This window comes from Sparus aurata, chromosome 19 (genome assembly GCF_900880675.1).
Source record: "Sparus aurata chromosome 19, fSpaAur1.1, whole genome shotgun sequence".
Classification (NCBI taxonomy): domain Eukaryota; kingdom Metazoa; phylum Chordata; class Actinopteri; order Spariformes; family Sparidae; genus Sparus; species Sparus aurata.
This window is the reverse complement of record NC_044205.1, coordinates 15,104,825-15,126,119: the sequence shown is the minus strand read 5'-3', so window position 1 is coordinate 15,126,119 and position 21,295 is coordinate 15,104,825. Positions and strand designations below refer to the sequence as shown.

At 43.6% G+C, this 21,295-nt stretch overlaps 2 protein-coding genes and 1 long non-coding RNA gene across 8 annotated transcripts; 2 read left to right on the top strand and 1 right to left on the bottom strand.

The window, feature by feature from the left end:
- Nucleotides 1–2: 2 nt before the first annotated feature.
- LOC115569685 (uncharacterized) lies at nt 3–6,484 on the bottom strand. The gene is made up of 4 exons (XR_003981601.1): nt 6,191–6,484; nt 5,587–5,639; nt 3,795–3,933; nt 3–3,632 (listed from the first exon to the last, which is right to left on the bottom strand). It is a non-coding gene; the product is annotated as an uncharacterized LOC115569685 (long non-coding RNA).
- LOC115569684 (cleavage and polyadenylation specificity factor subunit 6-like) lies at nt 879–5,136 on the top strand. 5 transcript variants are annotated; one of them, XR_003981600.1, is made up of 3 exons: nt 879–1,009; nt 2,303–4,579; nt 5,001–5,136. XR_003981600.1 is itself a non-coding variant. In XM_030397718.1 (2 exons), exons 1-2 carry the CDS (start codon nt 937–939, stop codon nt 3,079–3,081), a joined length of 852 nt encoding a protein of 283 aa, XP_030253578.1. In that variant the 5' UTR covers nt 879–936; the 3' UTR covers nt 3,082–5,132. The 5 variants fall into 5 exon arrangements, 1 of the variants encoding a protein (XP_030253578.1); XR_003981598.1 differs by having other exon boundaries at nt 2,303–4,742; XR_003981597.1 differs by having other exon boundaries at nt 2,303–3,773; nt 3,847–5,132.
- On the top strand, nt 6,242–21,078 carry oplah (5-oxoprolinase, ATP-hydrolysing). Of its 2 annotated transcripts, none has more exons than XM_030397714.1 (28): nt 6,242–6,378; nt 8,662–8,865; nt 9,128–9,319; nt 9,685–9,799; nt 10,534–10,657; nt 11,118–11,313; nt 11,489–11,654; nt 11,843–11,981; nt 13,637–13,704; nt 14,008–14,183; nt 14,287–14,412; nt 14,539–14,651; nt 14,743–14,913; nt 15,035–15,172; nt 15,405–15,543; nt 15,698–15,810; nt 16,636–16,787; nt 16,878–17,038; nt 17,136–17,237; nt 17,342–17,516; nt 18,090–18,274; nt 18,348–18,494; nt 18,578–18,712; nt 19,178–19,327; nt 19,477–19,634; nt 19,729–19,889; nt 20,008–20,105; nt 20,295–21,078. In XM_030397714.1, the coding sequence occupies exons 2-28, from the start codon at nt 8,695–8,697 to the stop codon at nt 20,445–20,447; spliced, it is 3,924 nt and encodes a 1,307-aa protein (XP_030253574.1). In that variant the 5' UTR covers nt 6,242–6,378; nt 8,662–8,694; the 3' UTR covers nt 20,448–21,078. The 2 variants fall into 2 exon arrangements, with proteins under 2 accessions (XP_030253574.1, XP_030253576.1); XM_030397716.1 differs by lacking the exon at nt 6,242–6,378 and adding an exon at nt 7,216–7,396.
- Nucleotides 21,079–21,295: the final 217 nt, after the last annotated feature.

The window sequence follows — 21,295 nt, the reverse complement described above, 5'->3', positions numbered from 1 at the left end:
CCCACATTGTACATATTTTAATATATTTCATATTTTCAAAGCTTTATTGGCAAGAATGGAGTCACTTAAGCTCAATTACATATTATTTGATAAATACATTTTACACAAGAACAAGAATTCTGAGAACTTTTACTTTTGGATAATCCTGGCTGTATAAATGCATACTGCATATATTTTGGCAAAAACACACTGTGTTTAATACAGACAGACTGTCCTGAACTTACATATTATGGTACCGTTAAGACCCGTGAAAACTTTTTGTTTTCACCCTACAGTCATTTCACCATGAAATCATGCATCCCATGTTATCAGGCTTTCATCCTGTGGTCCTTGGTGATTTTTTGTTATTTGTATTATTTTCCACTAGATACTGTAGGGCCCACAGGTCGAATACATGCTATTTTCCTTTTGTCCTGTGGGGGGCTTTTCCTCATGCAACTAATAAAAGACCACATATAGTACGAAAAATGTTGCTTCTCAAAAACTGCCATAAAAAATATATTAAGTATATAGAAAATAACACGTTTTCATGCGTTTTTTCATTAAAATAACTGTGGCTTCATGTATACAAACAGATATTTAAAGGATTAAAATCCTGAAAATGAATTAATATTTGGAACATAGTTTGTACCAAATGTGGTCTGAATAAAACGTGTTTTTCCCATGTTTGTCAGTTGCGTGAGGATTGTTTAAATTTGAATTTAAATCAGTGAAAGCCTTGGAAACAGAACGTTGATCAGAGCTGTCAGCACTGCAGGAATTATTCATTTCTCATTTGCACCTGGATTTGACACAAATCGAGCTGCTGCGAACCTTTTTGTTGGAAAGTTTAAATCTTGGATTAACTGGAAAACTTCTTCTGAGACACAACCCTTTGGATCGCTGAATTTGAGGATAACTTCTGCAACAAGTGGACAACTTGTATCTGCTGGAAACATGGCCTCTCGTGGACTCCGTGTGGCGAAGCACCTGCTGTCCAGAGTCGGACGGTGGATCAGTGGCTTTGCAGGTAAGACATCTTTTATTACCATGCCGAATTAATTTACTAACCTTATTAGACGCTAGGAAATGTGTTTCAGTTGAACGTTTGCATTTGATTATCGTAAATTGGTGAATATCCAAACAAGGTGTTGATAGAATTTTAGTTGACCTTTGAGAAAAACTCAGTTTTGGCGAACACTTTTTTCGGCGCAAAATGATTTTTAGATGTTAAGAATGTTCTGAAATTTCCGGGACGGCTGAGGAATGTGTTGACAGTTGTGTAGTGATTTCAAATTACTGTTACTTTTGTTTGGGGGCCACAAATTGATCAAATTTGGCGAAATTTTAGGGGGTAAATGGCGACTGGGCCTTTTTCGAAAAATGCCCCCCAAAGAAAAATAATATTATCGTGCACCATGGAGATAATGGAACTCCCGGAACGCGTAAAATAAAACAGGGCTCATTTCTCCATTTCTATGGCAGAGTTTTCTGGGTTAATTGTAGCATTTAAAAATGTGTCAGAAGATGTTGCAGAAGAGCACATTGAAATGATGTAAGCGCGTCCTGCGGTGACTGGCCCTGAGTCCAAGATGCCACCGTCTCCTCCAAGCCACATGATTTGCGACTAATTAAAAACATATTGGCGGCAGTAATTTTCTTTTCTACGTGTGTTTATTATGTCAACAAGTCCTGTTGTTAATTGCGCCCGATTTAATCAAGGTACGAGCAGTTTGAATTGCGTAAAGGCGCACGCAGCTCTGTGCGCATCAGATGTTTTGGCTACATGACAACGTTTAAAGAGAAGTGACATCCTCTTAGAAAACACACAGTTTCCAAAGTGCCCAGAAAAACCACCTCTCTCTAACTGAATAGCTTCAGAAACACCTAGTCCCACGAATGTGCCATCATTTCTTTTTAGTATTTTATTTCAATGTCATTGAAATACGGTGCAGTGAGACGTGACCTGTGGCACTTTATTCTGACTGGACAGTGGTTCTAATCCTCGAGATGTTTTCAGATCATGTGAACAGGACGATATTGTGGAATTGTGTTCAGCAAACTTGGGTTAAATAGACAGTAGCACTATGATATAACCATATACAACTCAACATGTTAAACTCATTATAACTACCCTATGCTCATTAAAGAGAAGATACAAATGAAATATGATTTAGGAATGTGTCTGGTGTTAGACAGTGAGCCTAGATATGTGTAATTATACCAGAAATTCAAATGTCTAAAAATGATTAATAAGGTCTGTAAGCCTCCTTTTTAATTAAAGTGCACAATCTGACTGTTTTATACTATTTTTCTTCCCCAGGTGGCTCTTTATGGCCTTTTAATAACCCTGTTGTTCATAGTCCTCCGTATGACCTGGTCCTCCCTGACTATGAGGATGAGGAGGACGAGGTTGTTGTTGCTAGGCCGGATATTGTAGACGGGCCTCCAGCAGCTGAGGCTCTGAGGAGACAGGAGGATCCAAATGTAGCTCGTGAAAACGCTAGACTTCCTTCTATTCCTCTCCAGCCAATCCCAACACCGCACGATGGGATGGAGAGACCACAGCAGGGTCATGCTCCTCCTTTTCCTGCTCTTTACCCTGATCCCTACTCTTTCCCCTATGCTGTTCCACATCCTGTTCCTAATGCTTATTCTCCCGCTTTCCCTGCTGCTTTTCCCCATGCTGCTTCTATTTTCCCTCCAGCTTTCCCTGCTGGTTTCCCTCCTGCTTTCCTCTTCGCGGATCCTCATGCCTTTGCTTTGGATAATGCTGCTCCTGCTTTTCCTCAACCTGACCCTCAAATTGACCAACAATCTGACCCTCCCACCGACTCTGATTATGACTCTGATGACGAATTTGAGCAGCTGATGGACGTGTACAGCGGACCTGATGATTACGAATACTCAGAGTTCTCGGATACGGGTGATGAGCAAGTGGTCCCTGTATTTAACATTGGACCGGAAAAGTCTTCCGAGGATGAAGAATCTCCCTCAACTTCTGGCCTCAGCTCCTCCACGAGGAGACGCAGGGAGGACAGCGACCAGGGCGAGCCTGCAGCTAAGAGGCCGAGGTGGTCTGAAGAGAGCGACTCGGATTGACTCTAAAATGCGTGGACTGACAATCCTCCGTCTGAGAAGTCAGTGAGTCCACATTCACTCTTCATCAGCCAACCATTGGATGGCTGCAGTGACTCTTATCCCCACTGATGACTGGTCTTTGCGTCTGGCAGGGCTGATGACTGCCCAGGTAGCGTCTTGCACCGGGACCTGTGTCATCACATGGGCAGAAAAAGAGCATTGATTAATTTAAACCCTGAGGGCTGGCCTTCGCGTCTGGCTGGGCAAGAAAAAGCCCCAGGTAGCCTTTGCGTCTGGCAGGGCTGGTGACTGCCCAGATAGCGTCTTGCACCGGGATTATTTCTTCCTTTTGGCAGGGACGTTGGATTGACCCTTTTTTAACCCTGACCCTGACCTGACCCGACCATCTGGCAGCGCAGTCAACATCCTGGGAGGCGTCTTTTTTGTTCTACATTGGTCCTTTATTTGTCTTCTCTTTTCGTCCTACCTCCTCATTTCGACACAAGATCGACATTTCTTTCATCCTGAGGTCCAGCGACGCCTTGTGCATGTGGCAAGTCAGGAACCTTCGTCTTGGTCGCGGGAAGAGGAAGACAGCAGAGAAGAACAACTTTAACACAAAGATGCATACTCTCGGGCCACCAGTTTAGCTTCACAGAGTACAGGAGCAGTACAGCTGAGGGTTGCGTCAGACAGGGTTTCCAACATCCCAGGTAGTGTTTTATTTGTCCTACCTCCTCATTTCGACACAGCGGCTTATTCAATCAACGTTTCTTTCATCCTGAGGTCCAGAAACGGCCCAGGAAGCCCTCGCGTCTGGCAGGGCCGTCATCAGCTCGCGCACGAGGTAGGTTAGGAACCTTCAACTTGGTCCTGTGAAGAGAAAAACGGCAGGGAAATACTGTCAAAGAAAAGCACCTTACTCTCTTACAATCAGTCAAAGCTCCCTGGGGGAAGTTTAAGAGGAAGCAGTTAAGGCAGCTCTGACAACCCGGAAAAAGAAAAACAACCCACTAACACTGATAGGACATCGTCTTCTAGCTCCTTACAATGACTCAGAACGATCAAAAGAGGTAAGTATGAGCCTCTGAATTGTTAGCAAATATCCTAATATCACTTATTCAACAATTCAAAGACATCCTACTAACCATTTATTTTATTCCCCGGCTGAAAAAAGTAAGTAGAAGCTTTTGAACTCGCCACATACTGTAACCCACACGTATAATTCATTGAGTCATTCAAAGTCTGTTTGTTTTACTATGATATCCTGTTGTCTCTCCTATTCCCCCACATGGGCCGCGGCAATTCACCGTGGACGAAAAAGGTAAGAACCATCTCCTGACCTAGATATAATACGAAGACAGACTAATGTCTACATACTGTATCCCACACATGCCTATACACATAATATGGCTTATTTTGTCATTTATATATATTTGTCTGTCTTACCAACCATTATTTATTGTCTTCTCTCAAACTCCACCATCTGAGCCGCCGCTGTTCACCGTGGATGAAAAATGTGAGCGTGATCTTCTGATTCCTTGAGAAAGTAACCTCAAGTATATGTGCAAACTGGCTGCACAATGTACATTAATCACTAACCAATCTTTATTTTTCTCTCCTCTAATCTGTTTCACCACCTGAGCTGCTGCTGTTCTCTGTGGATGACAAAAAGTCGCATCGTACGATTACTAGAACAGAAGGCTTACTCTGCCTGTGGCATTTTATAAAGATAACTTCTTTAAATATATTTCATTGCTCCAATTTTCAGAGTCAAAGATGGAGCTTGCAAATCTTATCTTGTCAAGTATAACCTGTGCTGGATAAATGTTGGATAACTTAGAGATGATTTAGTCTGAAGGCCAACACTTAATAGGAAATGTCAAATAGTCAGGGTTTGAATTGAACTGTTAAATTTCCTCCTTCTGTGCCACTGACAGCCCTGAGAGAGGACGTGGACCAAAACCACACCGAGGCAGCATGGCAGCAGTCCGCTGAGCTCACCGTGTCACCTTACTGTCTCAGTTCGACTGGTTCAGTGTCGTATTCAATAAAACACCTGGGCATCTCAAGTGACGCTGTGCACTGTGACATTTTTCTAACCTCAGAGATGTTAACGTGAAGCTTTTTAAAACGGTGAATCACCTGCACATGGCATAAAATGTCTGGTTGTTGAACTGCTCCTAATACCAGAGATGGAATTACAAACCTTATGGACTCCTGCGAGGAGCAGGAACAAAAATACTTGAATCAGGTCAAAGCAACATTTTACTTTTGTTTACCTTAGAATAACTGCTTCAAAATCATGTTGATGTTACAGTGTCCTGTAAAGGAGTGAATGGTGTCTCTGTCTCAGCCTCTCTGACAAATATACAACAGAATTTGATCTTCTCAAGGAAAATATTGACAAAAAAAAAAAAACATGCACAGGCACGCTGTCACACTGAATTACTTTGTAGAGCCCAAAACAGAGCTTTTGAAATCAGTCCATAAACACATTAAAGCCTCCCCACATACCCAACAGACCTGATCAAACCTTCAAAGATGAGGGGAGGAAGAAGAAGATCACATTGGACAGGCTGTAAACATTCCAGAAAAGAGAGAAGCCTGTCAGAACACACACATTTGTAACAACACAAGTCAATCAAGGCATTACTGAAGGGCCACGTTGGAAGAGGTGCCCAGATCTGTGGTAACCAGAGCTTTTGGGCTTATTTACACAGGGTTAAAGAGTGAGAAAATTCTGTTCAAAAAGTGTATCATGTGACAGATCATACTATTTATGGTACGTGAGAACTCTGTATTTTGATTAAGATTAAAATATTACAGTTGGCAGTGAGGGTGCAATCTGTAATATTTTTTGTTCAAAACAATTTTAAAAAGTACTAAAGTTATAAGCATAATATAATATAACATATCATAGCAGACGTCATTGAGCTGTTCCATGCATGTTGCTGTCCCCACGTGTCCACACAGCGACCCTGACCCCTGCTGGGGATTTCACTGGTAGTGCAGGCGGACACAGACATTGATGAATGAAGCTGCAGTCATGTTTCATAATAAATTATCACATTCTTTAAATAGATACTAAGGGACTCGAGGAAGAAATCGTGAGAGCTTCACCACTCACATTCAGATCATTCTCAGGGGGGCGGGGCTTAAACTCCTGGCAGCAGGAGCGCAGAGAAATCGCTCCGATGTCTTTTCTGACATGCTTCTGTGGTTCCTGTCGTAACAGCGCCGGCACGGGGGAGCAGGGAGGGGGATCTAATAGTTTTAGGATTGTTGAAGATTACCACCCAGCCGGTGCAGCAGCAGGTGAGTCAAGATGTCGGCACGGTCACCGCGTTCTGCTTCGACGATTTCGATGTTTGCGCACATTCTGGCCAACATGCCCGCTGCGTTCCGTTCCTACCACGCCACCGTCTCCACCACGCCAGCGGAGTTGATAGGTTTCACTTCAGTCTATGTGTTAATTTTCCGGTTACTTTTCAAAATAAAACATTCCGTGTTGACACATCACACAAATCTCAAAAAAGAGACAAACACATGTTATTCGGCTAATCCTTCGGTCGGGAACACTTCGTGTTGTTGTTTTTATAACACAGACCAATAACTGCCGTCGCGAGTGATTATGTGGTTATCACGGGAACTCTTCTGCCTCGTGATTTCGGTCAAGTCAGCCTCCACTCGGAAACCACCGGGCAACCTAGTAAATTTGCAGTGCCTGTATATAGACGATATTAAGGTAATGCAGTGCCAGAACAGAATTCAAAATAAAAGCAGAGACTTGAAGGCAGTCTGCAATTTCACACGAATTCAATCAGTCAGTCTGTTAATTGATTGATGAATTACTTCCAAAATAAAAGCCCGCTAAAAAATAAGGGGGCTAATAGTGGGCTTTAATATTGGAAGTCCATATCAGGACTTCCTGTTATCACATAAGTGACTCTCTGAGGTGGACTACTATCATTCTTAAGTAAAATAATAATTTAGTAAATAATCAATAAATGTACTGCTTAAATGCTCAATTAATTAATTAACTAATCGACTGAATGAGTGAACTTGCAAAGTGTGTATAGGTCGGTGCTTTTATTTCGAATTCCGTTCCTGGACTGCATTACCGTATTATCTACTATATACAGGCACCACAAAATAACTGGAGGCTAGGTTGACCAGGGTTTTCGGAGTGGAGGTTGGCTTGAACGCAGTGCCTCCGCGACGCCAGCTGTCTAACGTAGCAGGTTAGACAGCCAGGTTGCGCCGTGGCAGGCTTAAAACGCAACTGGTAGGGATTGCCGGACGGCGGACGGCGTAGCAAAACCGGATCGAAGCCGTAAGTGTGTGTGTGTGTGTGTGTGTGTGTGCAGCAGCCAAAGCATGACCCATGAAAGTATTCAGCCCAGAGGTCATTCAGATGATTAGATTGCATTGAGTCTGTGCAGCTGAAGCAGGAACAAGTTTGAGTCCATTCCTGCAGACAGCGTTGTGAGTTTATGAAGGTCATGGTGGCCGTCTGCTTTATGAGCTGAACGGCTCGTCTGGGACATGGGTGTGTTGCTGTTATGCAATGTTCACATATAAAGAGAGATAGAACCGTTTACAAGCTGCTGGTCTTCTCTATACTTTTTCCCCATATGCACCTTGACTGTACCTGGATTTGTGCCAGGTGTTTCAACACTGCTCTGCTTCTACTAAACTCACAACTCTGACATGTTTCTGAAAAGATGATGCAAAAAAATGCAATTAAATTGTTGCCAGCCGACCTCTGAGTAGCTGAGGAAAAGGGATTATATGATGAGTTCGAGTGCCAGTGTTCACATGTAGGACCCGTGAACCAGTGGCGGTTCTAGACCAGTTTTCATAGGGGGGCCAGGTTGGGGCCGGCTTTTTTGTTAGGGGGCACATACAACCTGGAAAAAAGGATAAATCCCTCATTCAGACAAAGCAGTGTTTACAATTTCAGCAATTTTGATTGGGTAGTAAACTGCTGAGACACTTTATTTCTGCCTTTCCCTTCAGAACAAAATCATTGCAAGAAATCTGTCATTGTATTATTAATGCAGACTCCCTGTCAGGGGGCCACAGGGGGGTCCAGACTCAGAGTTACGGGGGCACTGGCCACTGTTGCCCCCCCCCCCCCCCCCCCAGAACCGCCCCTGCCGTGAACCGACCCAAGTTAGACTAAAAGGCCCCCATTTGATAAGACCACACAACTTCACAGTTTTACTTCACTGTTTTACTTGGCACATTTCTAGATTCAAACAGTGTATCTGGGGACCTTATTTTTCTCTGAGAACGGCTTTGTTGATTCAGTTCTGGAAAAATAATAAATGAATGACGGGAAGTCAAGCCTAACCCTGGAGATGTTTAGCCCAGAGAGAGATAAAAAAAAAAGACAAAGACAGGAAGGCTGGGTCATATAAATTCTGCAGTGGTTGATTAGATATGTCGGCAGTGATTGAGGGTGCAAAGAAGTTGTGTCACTGTATTGATTTTTCTGAATGAACAGGTGTCTCTGCTGTTTCCTTATCAGTACTGTGTCACTGAGGGGATATATCTAATCTCTCCCTCTGTCTCACTTTCTCTGACTCCACTTAGTCGCAGACTCGGCAGCAGCTCTCTCTCTTCACTATGGCCGAGACTAAGGGGAAATTCGACTTTGCCATCGACCGGGGGGGCACCTTCACCGATGTGTTCGCCCGGCTGCCCGATGGCAGGGAGAGAGTCCTGAAGCTGCTGTCCCGGGACCCCCAGAACTACAAAGATGCTCCCACTGAGGGGATCCGCAGGGTCCTGGAGGAGGTAATGTGACAGGACGGATGCATTCTCTTCTGAAATATTAGAAAGCACTGATTTATAGAAGAGCTTTGTGGAATTTGAGGTCATATTGAAATAAAGAAAAAACAGCAAGCGCCTGCCTAGTTAAATCTTGAAGACAAAAAATGTTTGCAAACCAGATCAGAGAGCAGGATGTGGAGTCAGGTCACAGTATAACACCACCACTTCGCTTGTGTGAATAGTATATGATCTAAATGTGTTTTTTTTTTTGTGAATTTGTTGGCAGGAAACCGGTCAGGTCTTTCCTCGCGAGCAGCCCGTGGACACGTCTCTGATCGGCTGGATCAGAATGGGCACAACAGTGGCAACCAACGCGCTCCTGGAGAGAGAGGGAGAAAGGACTGCGCTCCTGGTCACGCAGGGCTTCAAGGACCTGTTGCACATTGGCACACAAGCCAGGCCAAAGCTTTTTGATTTGGTTTGTAACGCCTGTTTTCTAAATCCACAAACATATACTGAATGTGGTGTCCATGAGTATCCCTGTCTTAGTTGTCTAAGGTCCCTTCCACATAGACTTGATCTTTGTCTTGTGTTGCAGAGACAAGAGACAGGTCTTGGAGTTTGTCCTCAGACAAGTTGAACTATTAAGTCTTTAATTGGTCACTTATCTGTGAGCTGATGCTCTGTTACAGGGCAAGCTGTCAGGAATGCATCAAGGCCTAATGCAATAAAACTCTACAGTACTCAGCATGAGTATTTTGCTCATGTTTAAGCCATATTTTCATGCAGTCTAGGCAAATTTCCAGGTTTACTCAGCTCAAATACATAAATGTGTGTACATAGGAGGTGGCGGTTCCTGAAGTGCTGTATGAAGAGGTAATAGAGGTGGATGAGCGAGTCGTCCTCAGGCAAGATGGCTGCCAGCTGCCCAGGAAAGACCCCAAACGTACCGTCACAGGTGCGAAACACGACTACACCTTTCTCTTTTTTGCTGTAAAGAGAGTTGTAAAGCTTCAAGCTTTGGTTGAAGCCCTATATGAGTCACAAACCTCTTGACTCTAGTTTTTATTCTGCTGCTGCGTGTTTTTCAAGCTAAGCTAGTAGCATGGCTAATGGCGGTCCAGGCTAGTTCATCTAGCGCCCCCATCAGGTCAGGATTTTAGATCATGTAGATTTCAGTCAGTGTATGTTAGCATGCTAACAAGCTAAATGAAGACGGCGGATAGTGAACTTGATAAACTTACCTGCTAAACATCGCTATGTAAACATTGCTATTGTGAGCACGTTAGAACGCGTACATTAGCATTAAGCTAAAAAGCACTGCAATGTGTGGGTAAAGCCTCACATAGCCTTGTTAACATATAGCACAGCCTTACAGCCTTTACCGGTCTGGACTGACCTTTCATCCATGTTAGGTGCACCAGCGCATAATTTAGATAAGCCCGGTCATACATTTTAATTTAATTATTTTGAATCATTTTCCAAAATCTCTTCTCTCGAACACTTTCGCGTGATTTATCAGTTGTGACAGCTGTCCAAAAACAGCAGTATCCTGTATTTCTGGCTGTAAATGTAGGAATGTAACGTCTGTCTATTCACGGTTAACTCTCATGGACGTGTGGATTGTCTGAATGCTTGACATGATTTGAAGTAATCCTGGTAATCTCTGTGTTTGTGCTGCTGTCCAATCAGGAAGCACAGGGGACTCCCTGGAGGTGTGGAGGGAGCTCGATCTGGAGCGAGTGGAAAAAGACCTCAGGGGAGTTCTGTCCCGTGGGATCACCAGTCTGGCTGTCCTGCTGCTGCACTCGTACACGTCAGTAATACGGCTTGTTTTTTGTACTGACAAGATCCTGATCTGTTCTCTTGTCATCACTTTCTTTCATTACCTGTCATCTCTCTGAGCCTGGAACAGATTATGTTTATTCTAACTTGATTCTCATGTGAAGCGCCATTTTTCATTTTGTCTTTTATCAGGTCTTCAGTTTTTGCTCCGCATGTCAGAGGAATGCGGGTCAGTAGGTGGAAGTTCATGTTTGTCTTACCGTGCTGTTTCTCTGAACCGCTACTCATCCTCCATTGGTTCATTTAAATTCCATCATACTTGCGGTCCCAGTCTGCAGACTTATTACCTCTAGTTTCCATTAAAGAAGGTTGAATTTAACGTGACAAAAGAGACAATATATACTGTAGAGCAGTGGTAGAATTACATAAAAGATTTTCATTCCAGCTCCGCCTCATTCGTCTCTCCTTGTCTCTCCTCTGATCTCCCTCAGATGGTCCGATCACGAGAAGGCTGTAGGCGCCCTGGCTCGTCGTCTCGGCTTCACCCAGGTGTCTTTGTCCAGCGAGGTCATGCCCATGGTGCGGGCAGTGCCCCGGGGCTACACCGTCTGCGCCGACGCCTACCTCACACCCAAAATTCATCAGTATTTGAAAGGCTTTACCTCTGGGTTCAAGGGGGGCCTGAAGGTATGTTGATACCACATCATTCAAGATCCTAGTCTACTACAGAGGTATAAATCATGGCCTCCAAAGTGCAGGTTGCAGACAGAAGATTTTCCAGATGTTCCAGTTGCTGGGTGTCAGCTAAAGACCCTGTTTCATCTGATAAATTAAATGATCTTGTATTTCCGTTTGTCCTCAGGATGTGAACGTCCTGTTCATGCAGTCAGATGGCGGTCTGACTCCCATGGAGCAGTTCTGCGGCTCAAGAGCCATTCTGTCTGGCCCGGCGGGAGGCGTGGTGGGATACGCGATCACCTCTTACAGCCAGACTGAGAAAAAACCTGTGATTGGCTTCGACATGGGTGGTGAGTAGGGGGAACACAGATCTGAGGAACTTCCTGGTGTTGTTCTTTGTTCTTTGATCTACATTGTCTCTATCTTTATCTAGATTAGATAGATTAATTACGGATTGTGCAAAAAAAAAAACAATCCTTCTGTGCAGGAGAACTTTACTTCTCCTTCACTTCACCTTTAATGCATCTTCTCCTCTCAGGAACATCCACCGATGTGAGTCGGTATGCCGGCCAGTATGAACACGTGTTTGAGGCAACCACAGCCGGAGTCACTCTGCAAGCACCTCAGCTGGACATCAACACTGTGGCTGCAGGCGGAGGATCACGACTGTTCTTCAGGTCTGTCAGTCAGTTCCTGATGATAAATGTTTGTACATGACTGTAATCATCACACCAGGGTACATTAAAGAGGAACTCTACCGAAGTTCCTCTGGTAGAGAACACATTTGAAGAGCGAGCCCTGTTAATCAGCCAAGAGCAGAGATGGCACTGTCAACAAGCTGTCCGTACGGTGCAGCGTGAAGAAAAAAGTGCATGGAAATGACACATTAACGCTTTGCTAAATGTTTGTCCGACACTGTTCATCTTGTAGCTGAGAATCCCATCCTCTCTGAGGGATTTATATAATATAAACGGGGATGCAGAAGTACCTGAAAGTGATATAGCTCCATAAATGACTTTTTCATGTTCATTCATTATTTTGGTCTTCTTACTATAGATCCAGTTAAATCTATTGTGTGGATGCGTAGCTCAGAAAAATTAAATAGCAGGTAAATATGTCTTTTCTTTAGGTTTGAACAATGATTACACATACTTTTTGCATTAGTATCTTTCTGGTAGATGATTAACTGACTGAGGCATTTATAATGCGTCAGCTCCAAGAAGAATGATTATGTGAAACGCCTTCCGTGTCATTAAAGTGAAACTCTCGCCAAAATGCAACTTAGGCTTTTTTTGTGAATGTATATGAGTCAAACCTTCGTGTAAAAGCATACTTATGATGAAAGAGGCACTTTTAAGATTTACTGTATTTTTGTTTTCGGGTCAAACTCATTTTCAATGGGAGTGCATGGGGCAAATTAGCGATAGCATCAAAATCGCTATTTTTAAAACGCTAAGAAGCCTCGACACAACATGAAACTTTGCTCGTAGTATCACCAGGGTCTCTACACATGAACACGAGCATTGAGAACATTGTTTTTGTACACAGAGTTTGCTAAAAAGAAGGTTTTTGAACAACTCACCTTAGCAGTAGCTTGTTCCGCTCCCAGACGTCATGGCAGCTGAGCAGTATCGATCTCCGAATGCGACGTAACCTGGAGGAGAGTTAAGGTGGACCGCTACTGTCTTCTGGAAATAGCTATCCATGTGATATCTCACATGATTTTTCCGGCTTTTAATTTTGGTATTGTTTCTTACATGAGGCTCCTTTTTCAACTTCAAGGTCAATATTGTTTTTCGCTAACAACAAAACAATGAAGTATCCGTGCATTTATATGGAACTAAGCTTTAGGAGTGGTCCACCTTAACTGTCCTCCAAGTTACGTCACATTCGGAGATCAACACTCCATCGAAGAGTTTGACCCGAAAACGAAAATACATTAAATCTTAAAAGTGCCTCTTTCATCATAATTATGCTTTTACACAAAGGTTTGACTCGTATACATTCACAAAAAGCCTAAGTTGCATTTTGGCAAGAGTTTCACTTTAAATAAGACCTAATTTAATCTAAATTGTGGTAGCATCTTTATCAGAAATGGTAAAGCTTTGAAATTCTGAGGTTTGATGTGATAATTGTAATCATGCCAATTCATTGACACAAGTATGTTGCTTGTCATGTATACTCGCATTCATGAAAATCTTTCCACTTGTCTCCATTATCCAGTTATTTGGTTTCACTTTAATTTTTAATCAATTAAGAATGGATCTTAACTATATTTTGCTCCTCTTTTTCCTGTTTCATGAACTCTCCTTCCTCTGTACTTCCCTCTCAGATCAGGGATGTTTGTGGTTGGGCCAGAGTCTGCCGGTGCGCATCCAGGGCCAGCCTGTTATAGAAAAGGTAACAGACTGCTATTCTTTGAACATGATGTAACTGAAGCTTGCCTCACAGATCTCAGTTGGAGCTGTGAGGTGTGTGAACAAAGAGGAACTTGACTCTGACCTTGTTTTTTTTTTACCCTGTGGGAGAGTTGGGTAGCGGGTGTCTCCATTTCATACAGCATAAAATGTGTTCATAAACAAGACTGAAACACCGAGTAAAGCATCTTACACAAAAGCTGCTTTTGAACATGTGTGCTTGAACAGCATCAGTATGGAAGAAATATAATATTGATGTGTCTGTGTGATTTTTTTTTTTTCCTAGGCGGCCCTCTGACTGTCACAGATGCTAACTTGGCCCTGGGTCGCCTCCTTCCCTCCTTCTTTCCGAAGATCTTTGGGCCTGGAGAGAATGAACCACTGTCACTGGAGGAAACCATGAAGCATTTCCATCATCTGACCCAAGAGATCAACCTCTTTTTGTCTTCTAACCAATCACAGGCATGAACATTTACTGAGAAATCAAGAAGAGTTTCGTATTTTCTGCATTTTTCTTCAAGAATGTGTTGATTGTTAGGCTTTACTTTGTGTGTTGTCATCACAGGCTGGCAAAACTGGGGCCAACCACTCCGACAAAAGCACGTCAGGGATGAGTGTGGAGGAGGTTGCTATGGGATTTATTCGCGTTGCAAATGAGGCCATGTGCCGGCCAATCAGAGCTCTGACACAGGTATTTTGGCCTCTGAGGTCTCGGCTTCTTCTTGGTGAAGCAGTGACACTGTCAAACATTTAAAATCCTGTTGTTAATTTCTTTCTTTCTCTCTAACTCCTCCTCCTCCTCCCCGTCCCCTCGCAGGCTAAAGGCCACGATACATCTCAGCATGTGTTGGCGTGTTTCGGAGGTGCAGGTGGCCAACATGCCTGTGCTATTGCTCGAGCCCTGGGGATGAAGACTGTCTTCATACATAAGTAAGGGGGGGGATGGGGTGTGTTTCCATATCGTGTGCGTGTGTAAGAGGCAATAAAATTGGTGTATTCACATTTGGTTGCAATATTACAGATACAGCGGCGTGTTATCAGCGTACGGTATGGCTCTAGCTGACGTGGTGGAGGAGGTGCAGGAGCCGTGCTCTCTGCAGTACGAGCAGCACTCTTTCACTGAGCTCAATCGGAGGGTGGAGCAGCTTTCGAAGCGCTGCCGCGATACACTCTGCGCACGCGGGTTCATCAGGTCAGTACCCACAAAACACCACAGGGTTCAGGGCTAACCATAGGCCTCATCCCTAAAAGAACCCAGGGTGTCTGCAGGTCCAGTTAAAATGTTGCCCCCTTGTGTTTCTTGTCTTCTTCAGCGCTCAGATTACAACTGAGGTTTTCCTCCATCTGCGTTACGAGGGCACCGACTGTGCTCTCATGGTCACTTCTGCCGGTTACCCCAGCGACGCCCAGTCCTGTCAGGCTGGAGACTTCCGCAGTGCTTTCACCAAGCGGTTCGCTCTTTGTTTGCTAATTTTCTCAATGATTTTTTTTTGTTTATTCATGCACACTTACACGTCTCTTTGCCCTCTGTTTACAGTGTTTAAGCAAACACGCCATCAAGTTCATACATTTTTCCATATGAGATTAGCTTAGCAAACCTCTGAGCTGGCATTTGTTTACACTTCTCATGTTTCCAACTTGTATCATTTGACATTTCTTCCTCCTCCTCACCCCTTCTCTTAGTTACCTGAAGGAGTTTGGATTCACTATCCCAGACAGACCCATCATGGTTGATGACATCAGAGTGAGGGGTTGTGGGAAATCTGGTATCAAATCGGTGCATAAAACAAAGATAGCACACGGACAGGCCAAACCGGTCACCGTACGTGGACACACAGACACACCTCTTATGAATGACAACAGGGAATGATAGAATGACGTGGTTCGAGCCAACATCTTTTTAATTCCCTTCCTTTCACAAATGTTATGCTTTACTAGATAAATAATAAGTTATCTTGTCTGTTCATCGTCTGTAGGTGACTAAGTGTTACTTTGAGGAGGGTCACCTGGACACCAGTGTGTATCTGTGGGAGGAGCTGCCGTGTGGTCGCAGCATTCCGGGACCAGCCATCATCATTGACAAAAACAGGCAGGCATCATCTCCTTACTGCTATAACTAGATTTTAAATGAAAACCAACGTCTTTTTTAAGAGATGCCCATAACCAATCCTAAAGATTAGTATGGAGGACATATTTGGGTCATGTCTGCTTAAAATAAAGCGGATCAAAATCCAGTCATTTCTTTACCAAACTCTACAATCACAATTCTCCTATTTAAACTCTCATTCATGTCAATAGTTTTGACTCAGGGCCTTCAGTATTTAATCAAGTAGCTCCTAAAAATGTTGAATTTACAGATGTAGAAGGCTGCCGCTGTTATTTATGTATCAGATACATATTCAATCTACATGAAAGTACATGAAGTATAAGTATTGAAGCAGACTCAGTATTGGAGTTACCAAATAAAGGATTTGCTAAAACAAACTATATCAGGGCGTCCCATATTTTTTTATATGAGGAATCCAAATCCGATTTGTTACCAAGTAAACCTTTATATACAGTTGTTGTTTTTTTCAGCGTGTTAAAATGAATGAAAAAGTAGAAAGAAAGTTGAGAAGAATATATACATGTGTGCAGAATGCTGTAAAGTAGCTACAATTCAGTTAGCATGCTCACTTCATTAGACACAACACACAGACGTCAACATGTAAAAATTTGCATTCAGCTACATTTCTTACAAATTGCACCCTTAAATGTTGTTTCGTTAAAGTCAGGACATGCATTATTTGCATTATTTCAGGGATCCTTCGCTGAATTTAAGGTTATTTTGTCAGATCAAACTTTAATAATGCTGGTGCTCCTCCTCTATAAACAGCAGGTCTTTTCTAACTGTCTATCTCCTTTCCTCCATCAGTACCATCTTGGTGGAGCCCAGCTGTGAGGCCCATCTGACAGAAGGGGGCGACGTCTGTTTGTCTGTCAGCTCGGACCGTCACTGTGCCCTTGGCACTGAGCTGAACACTGTGCAGCTCTCCATCTTCTCCCACCGCTTCATGAGCATAGCAGGTACACCTTCAGAGGAAAGAGTGTGGGGACAAAGCCAGAGGGCAGAAAATATTAGTTTGCTCAGTTATGTTCCATCTCTTACATTTACAGAACAGATGGGTCGAGTTCTCCAAAGAACCTCCATCTCCACCAACATCAAGGAGCGTCTGGATTTCTCCTGCGCCGTGTTCGGACCGGATGGTGGTTTAGTGTCCAATGCACCTCACATCCCGGTGCACCTGGGGGCCATGCAAGAGACGGTCCAGTACCAGGTGAGGAATGTGTGCTTCTGAGTTTAGACAAACACTGAAGAATTAACAGCCTTTTCTGATAAAAGTGATGTTGCGTTTCTTCTTCTTTTCTGTACAGAAAAAAGTATTGGGGACCAAGCTGAAAGAAGGTGATGTGATTCTGAGTAACCACCCGTGTGCCGGGGGCAGCCACCTCCCAGACCTCACCGTCATCACACCGGTCAGTCTGTCCAGCTCTCTGTCTGCATCCTCATTATCTTTCTCTTTTCTTTTTATTAGAAATGTTTAGTTACGCCTTGCTTCTCCCCCTTTTTTTCACCCCAGGTGTTTAGGAAAGGGGTGAGCAGTCCAGTGTTCTTTGTAGCCAGCAGGGGGCACCACGCTGACATTGGAGGCATCACTCCGGGCTCCATGCCGCCCCTCTCCACCTCCCTTCAGCAGGAGGGGGCCGTCTTCACTTCCTTTAAACTCGTCACTGGTGGCATCTTCCAGGAAGAAGGTAAGCGAGGAGGAGCAAGTCGAGATAAACACTCCTTGCAGTTGACTAAACCAGTGACTTTGCCTGGTGTAACCAAATATCTACAAATATCTCATACACAACTTGGCATGGTCCATTTTCTTGAGACTTTCAGATTGTTTTGGTAAAACGACAATTTTTCTTGAACATTTGTTTCCATGATGGTCACTACATCAAGTAAAATAAATGTATACAAAGAAGTAGAATAGAATAGAATAACTATTGATCCCAGACTGGGAAATTATTTTGTCACAGCAGCAGTGGGTCTGCAAAAAAACACTCAGAAAGTAGGGTTACAAATTAAGATTATTTTATTTATGAATTAATCTGGTGGTTGTTTTCCTGATTAGAAATTTCATACATTGGTTTCAGTGTTCAACAGTCCAAAACTAAACTGGAGGCTCCTTTTTGAAGATCAGGAATCAATCTAAAACCTTACTGTCTACTTTTGGGAATGGTCAGCAGTAATCTTGTGTGTATGCGTACACCCGTATGTAGTTAACAAGCTTAAACTGTTGTTCTGTTTATCTCTCCCCCCCTCTGCCTCCATATCAGCTGTAACTGAAGCTCTGATGGCTCCGGCCCAGTACCCAGACTGCTCTGGGACTCGTAATCTCCATGACAACCTGTCAGACCTGCGGGCTCAGGTGGCGGCCAATCAGAGGGGCAGTCAGCTGGTGGGGGAGTTGATTGACAGCTATGGGTTAACTGTGGTCCAGGCCTACATGGGATACATTCAGGTAACTGAAAGGCGAATGAAACTTTAAGTACTGCTGGTTTTTCCGTGCTAAAGCCTCTGTGTTTGTGTTTCAGAGTAATGCAGAGCTGGCAGTGAGGGACATGCTTAGAGACTTTGCACGTCGCAGACAGCATCAGACTGGATCCTTGGAGGTGGAATCGGAGGATTTCATGGATGATGGAACTCCGATCCGACTGCGGGTTCAGATTAATGAAGAGGAGGTGAGCAGGGAGAATGAGAAATTATTCAACTTCTTTTTTTCAGAGTGAATGTGCGTTAAAACATTTAAAAACCTCCACCACAGGGCAGTGCAGTGTTTGACTTCACAGGGACGGGAACTGAGGTTTGGGGAAACTGCAACGCTCCACGTGCCATCACCCTCTCTGCCCTCATCTACTGCCTGCGCTGCATGGTGGGACAGGACATCCCGCTTAATCAGGTAAACATAAAACAGACCTCCTGTGGTCAACTGTAATTTCACTTCAGGAGAACATTGTTTGCATGATGTTGTTAACATTGATTTAAACCAAAAAAATGCTAGAGCATTCATTATTTTTGTAGTGGAAAGCAAAGGTTCTTGATTGTTTTGGGTTTTTTTTTACATCACAATGTACGCTCATGACGCATTTTAAGATTATCTAGGGAATGGCATCACAATAAGGAAAAATACCAATGTGAGCACTGCAGAAATTTCAGATGAAACTTTAAACGCGTTTGCAGCATAATATCTCAAAAACTAAAAGATATACATGGTTCAAATAACTTAAGTGTTAAATGTCTTCATGCTTCTACATTCAGAATTGTTTTCAGCTCAATATGTTGTGTTTATTTGGTAAAATCTGAAGAAAATACAAATATCTTGTAAATCTTCCTGCACCTCAGTTGTTTCCTTTTTACTATCCAGGGCTGCCTTACACCAATCAAAGTCATCATACCCCCTGGTTCAATTCTTCAGCCCTCCCAGAATGCAGCTGTGGTAGGTGGAAATGTACTCACATCCCAGCGGGTGGTCGATGTCATCTTTAGGGCATTTGAGGTGTGCGCTGCTTCGCAGGTGAGAATAATTTTGGATTTTTACATTCAAAATATGTTCTACAATTCTGTTGGAGATTTACATGTTAGCAGCATTTATTAAGTGTTATCTTGTAAGTTGATCAACAGGCTAAACATTTGCTTATTCATTGTCATTGCTGTTCTCTTCAGGGTTGCATGAACAACATCTCATTCGGCAGCGAGAAAAAAGGTTATTATGAGACGGTTGCTGGGGGAGCAGGGGCGGGGCCAGGCTGGAATGGGCGGAGTGGAGTTCAGAGTCATATGACCAACACCCGCATCACCGACCCCGAGATCTTGGAGAAGAGGTCGGACATGTTGTAGTTAAAGAAACCAAATGTGTTGCGTTTTTGAAAAATATTATTGACACTTACATGTCACTGCTGTCCTCCGTGTGTTCAGATATCCTGTCGTATTAGAACAGTTCTCTCTGCGGCCCGGCTCAGGCGGTGCAGGAAGATACTGTGGCGGAGACGGCGTGAAGCGGAAACTTATGTTCAGGAGCAAGGTGGTTCTGTCCGTACTGACAGAAAGGAGATCCACCCGCCCCTACGGCCTCCATGGTAAACTCTGACCCATTTAACCTGCCTGCAGAAATCCTCAGTGGTCATTTTAACTTTTTGTGTTTTTGAAATGATAGCTTACTTACTCTGTCCTCTGTATCCTTTCTCTGTTGGTCAGGGGGTGAGGACGGTGCAGCAGGGCTGAACCTGCTTCACCGAGCAGACGGACGAATCCTTAACCTGGGAGCCAAAACAAGCGTCAGCATTCAGCCCGGGGTGAGACTGCAGAATGTACAAGTGTCAAAGAAATACTGTCAAGTGTTACTAATGATGATAGTTAAGAGAATTTTGTAATACAGCCTGAACGAATTTGCACACACAAATATAACTTACCAGGTCACCGCTGGTAGAAACGGTTAAACTGTCAGCCGCATCCACTCATTGGCTGTCTGTCTCCCCCTGCAGGACATGTTCTGCCTCTACACTCCTGGAGGAGGGGGATACGGAAAAGAGGACGACGCCAACAGGAGACCTCAGACCAAGCGCAGGCGTTTAAACGAGACCTTTCCAGAGAGAGGCAGCGTCTTTGACTACCGAATGGCACAAGAGGGAGTGTGAAAAGAAACAGAGGGAGAGAGATAACAGACAAGTCAGAGGAAGGAAAGAGGCTGGAGAATCAAAGGAAGACAAGTAGAGTCAGAGATGTTAAAGACAGAGTGGGGCTCTTAAAATGGAGAGCAAATGGTGCCATCATCAGCTCTATCATAATACCATGTGAATCACAATAAAGAAAGAAGCATAGATGTCCGCTCACAACAGAAATATCAGATTTCTTAATGGTTAATAAACACTAACATGAAGTAAAGGCAAGTGACAGAATACTATAGCTCAGATGAAGGTATCAGTCAGATGTGTGCAATGGAGACCTAAGATTTAACATTTCACGTGTTAGTTGGAATATTTTTCTTCTCTCTCACCGAAAAATCTGAATAAACCTTTTGGGAATAGCCTAATTTTTATAATACAGTTTGTAGTGCTGCAGAGATATCCTGGACTACAGATCTGGTTCTCCAGATCCAGGAAAACATGTTTGATATGCATCTTCACGATTTTTCAGTAGTTTCAACTAGGGCTGAACGATATATCGTTATCGTATCTATATCTAGATATAAACATTCAAGATATTCATACCGAAAAAGCAACGATATAAACGATATAGATTACCCCGCTCGCCCTGCACGTACAGCTCTGGCAGTCGCAACCAACATCCTTTTTACGATTGCCCTTGAATGCACCGCTAAGGCCAGCCAACCACAAACCTTATTTCATGCTTGCTGTGGATCGACAGCTGAAGATAACCAATGACAAACATACGAGGGCGGGAGTAAGGGAGACGGAGACGTAGACGCACACACAACTTGGCGACACTAGCTAGTTTGGCGACTTTTCAGACCCTCTTAGCGACT

Bases quoted from the DNA above. Each gene is read 5' to 3' on its own strand.
- LOC115569684 (XM_030397718.1), top strand. From the start codon at position 937: ATGGCCTCTCGTGGACTCCGTGTGGCGAAGCACCTGCTGTCCAGAGTC. The intron at 1,010-2,302 runs GTAAGACATCTT...TTTCTTCCCCAG, and splicing joins GTGGATCAGTGGCTTTGCAG to GTGGCTCTTTATGGCCTTTT.
- oplah (XM_030397714.1), top strand. From the start codon at position 8,695: ATGGCCGAGACTAAGGGGAAATTCGACTTTGCCATCGACCGGGGGGGC. The intron at 8,866-9,127 runs GTAATGTGACAG...ATTTGTTGGCAG, and splicing joins TCCGCAGGGTCCTGGAGGAG to GAAACCGGTCAGGTCTTTCC. The intron at 11,982-13,636 runs GTCTGTCAGTCA...CTTCCCTCTCAG, and splicing joins GGATCACGACTGTTCTTCAG to ATCAGGGATGTTTGTGGTTG.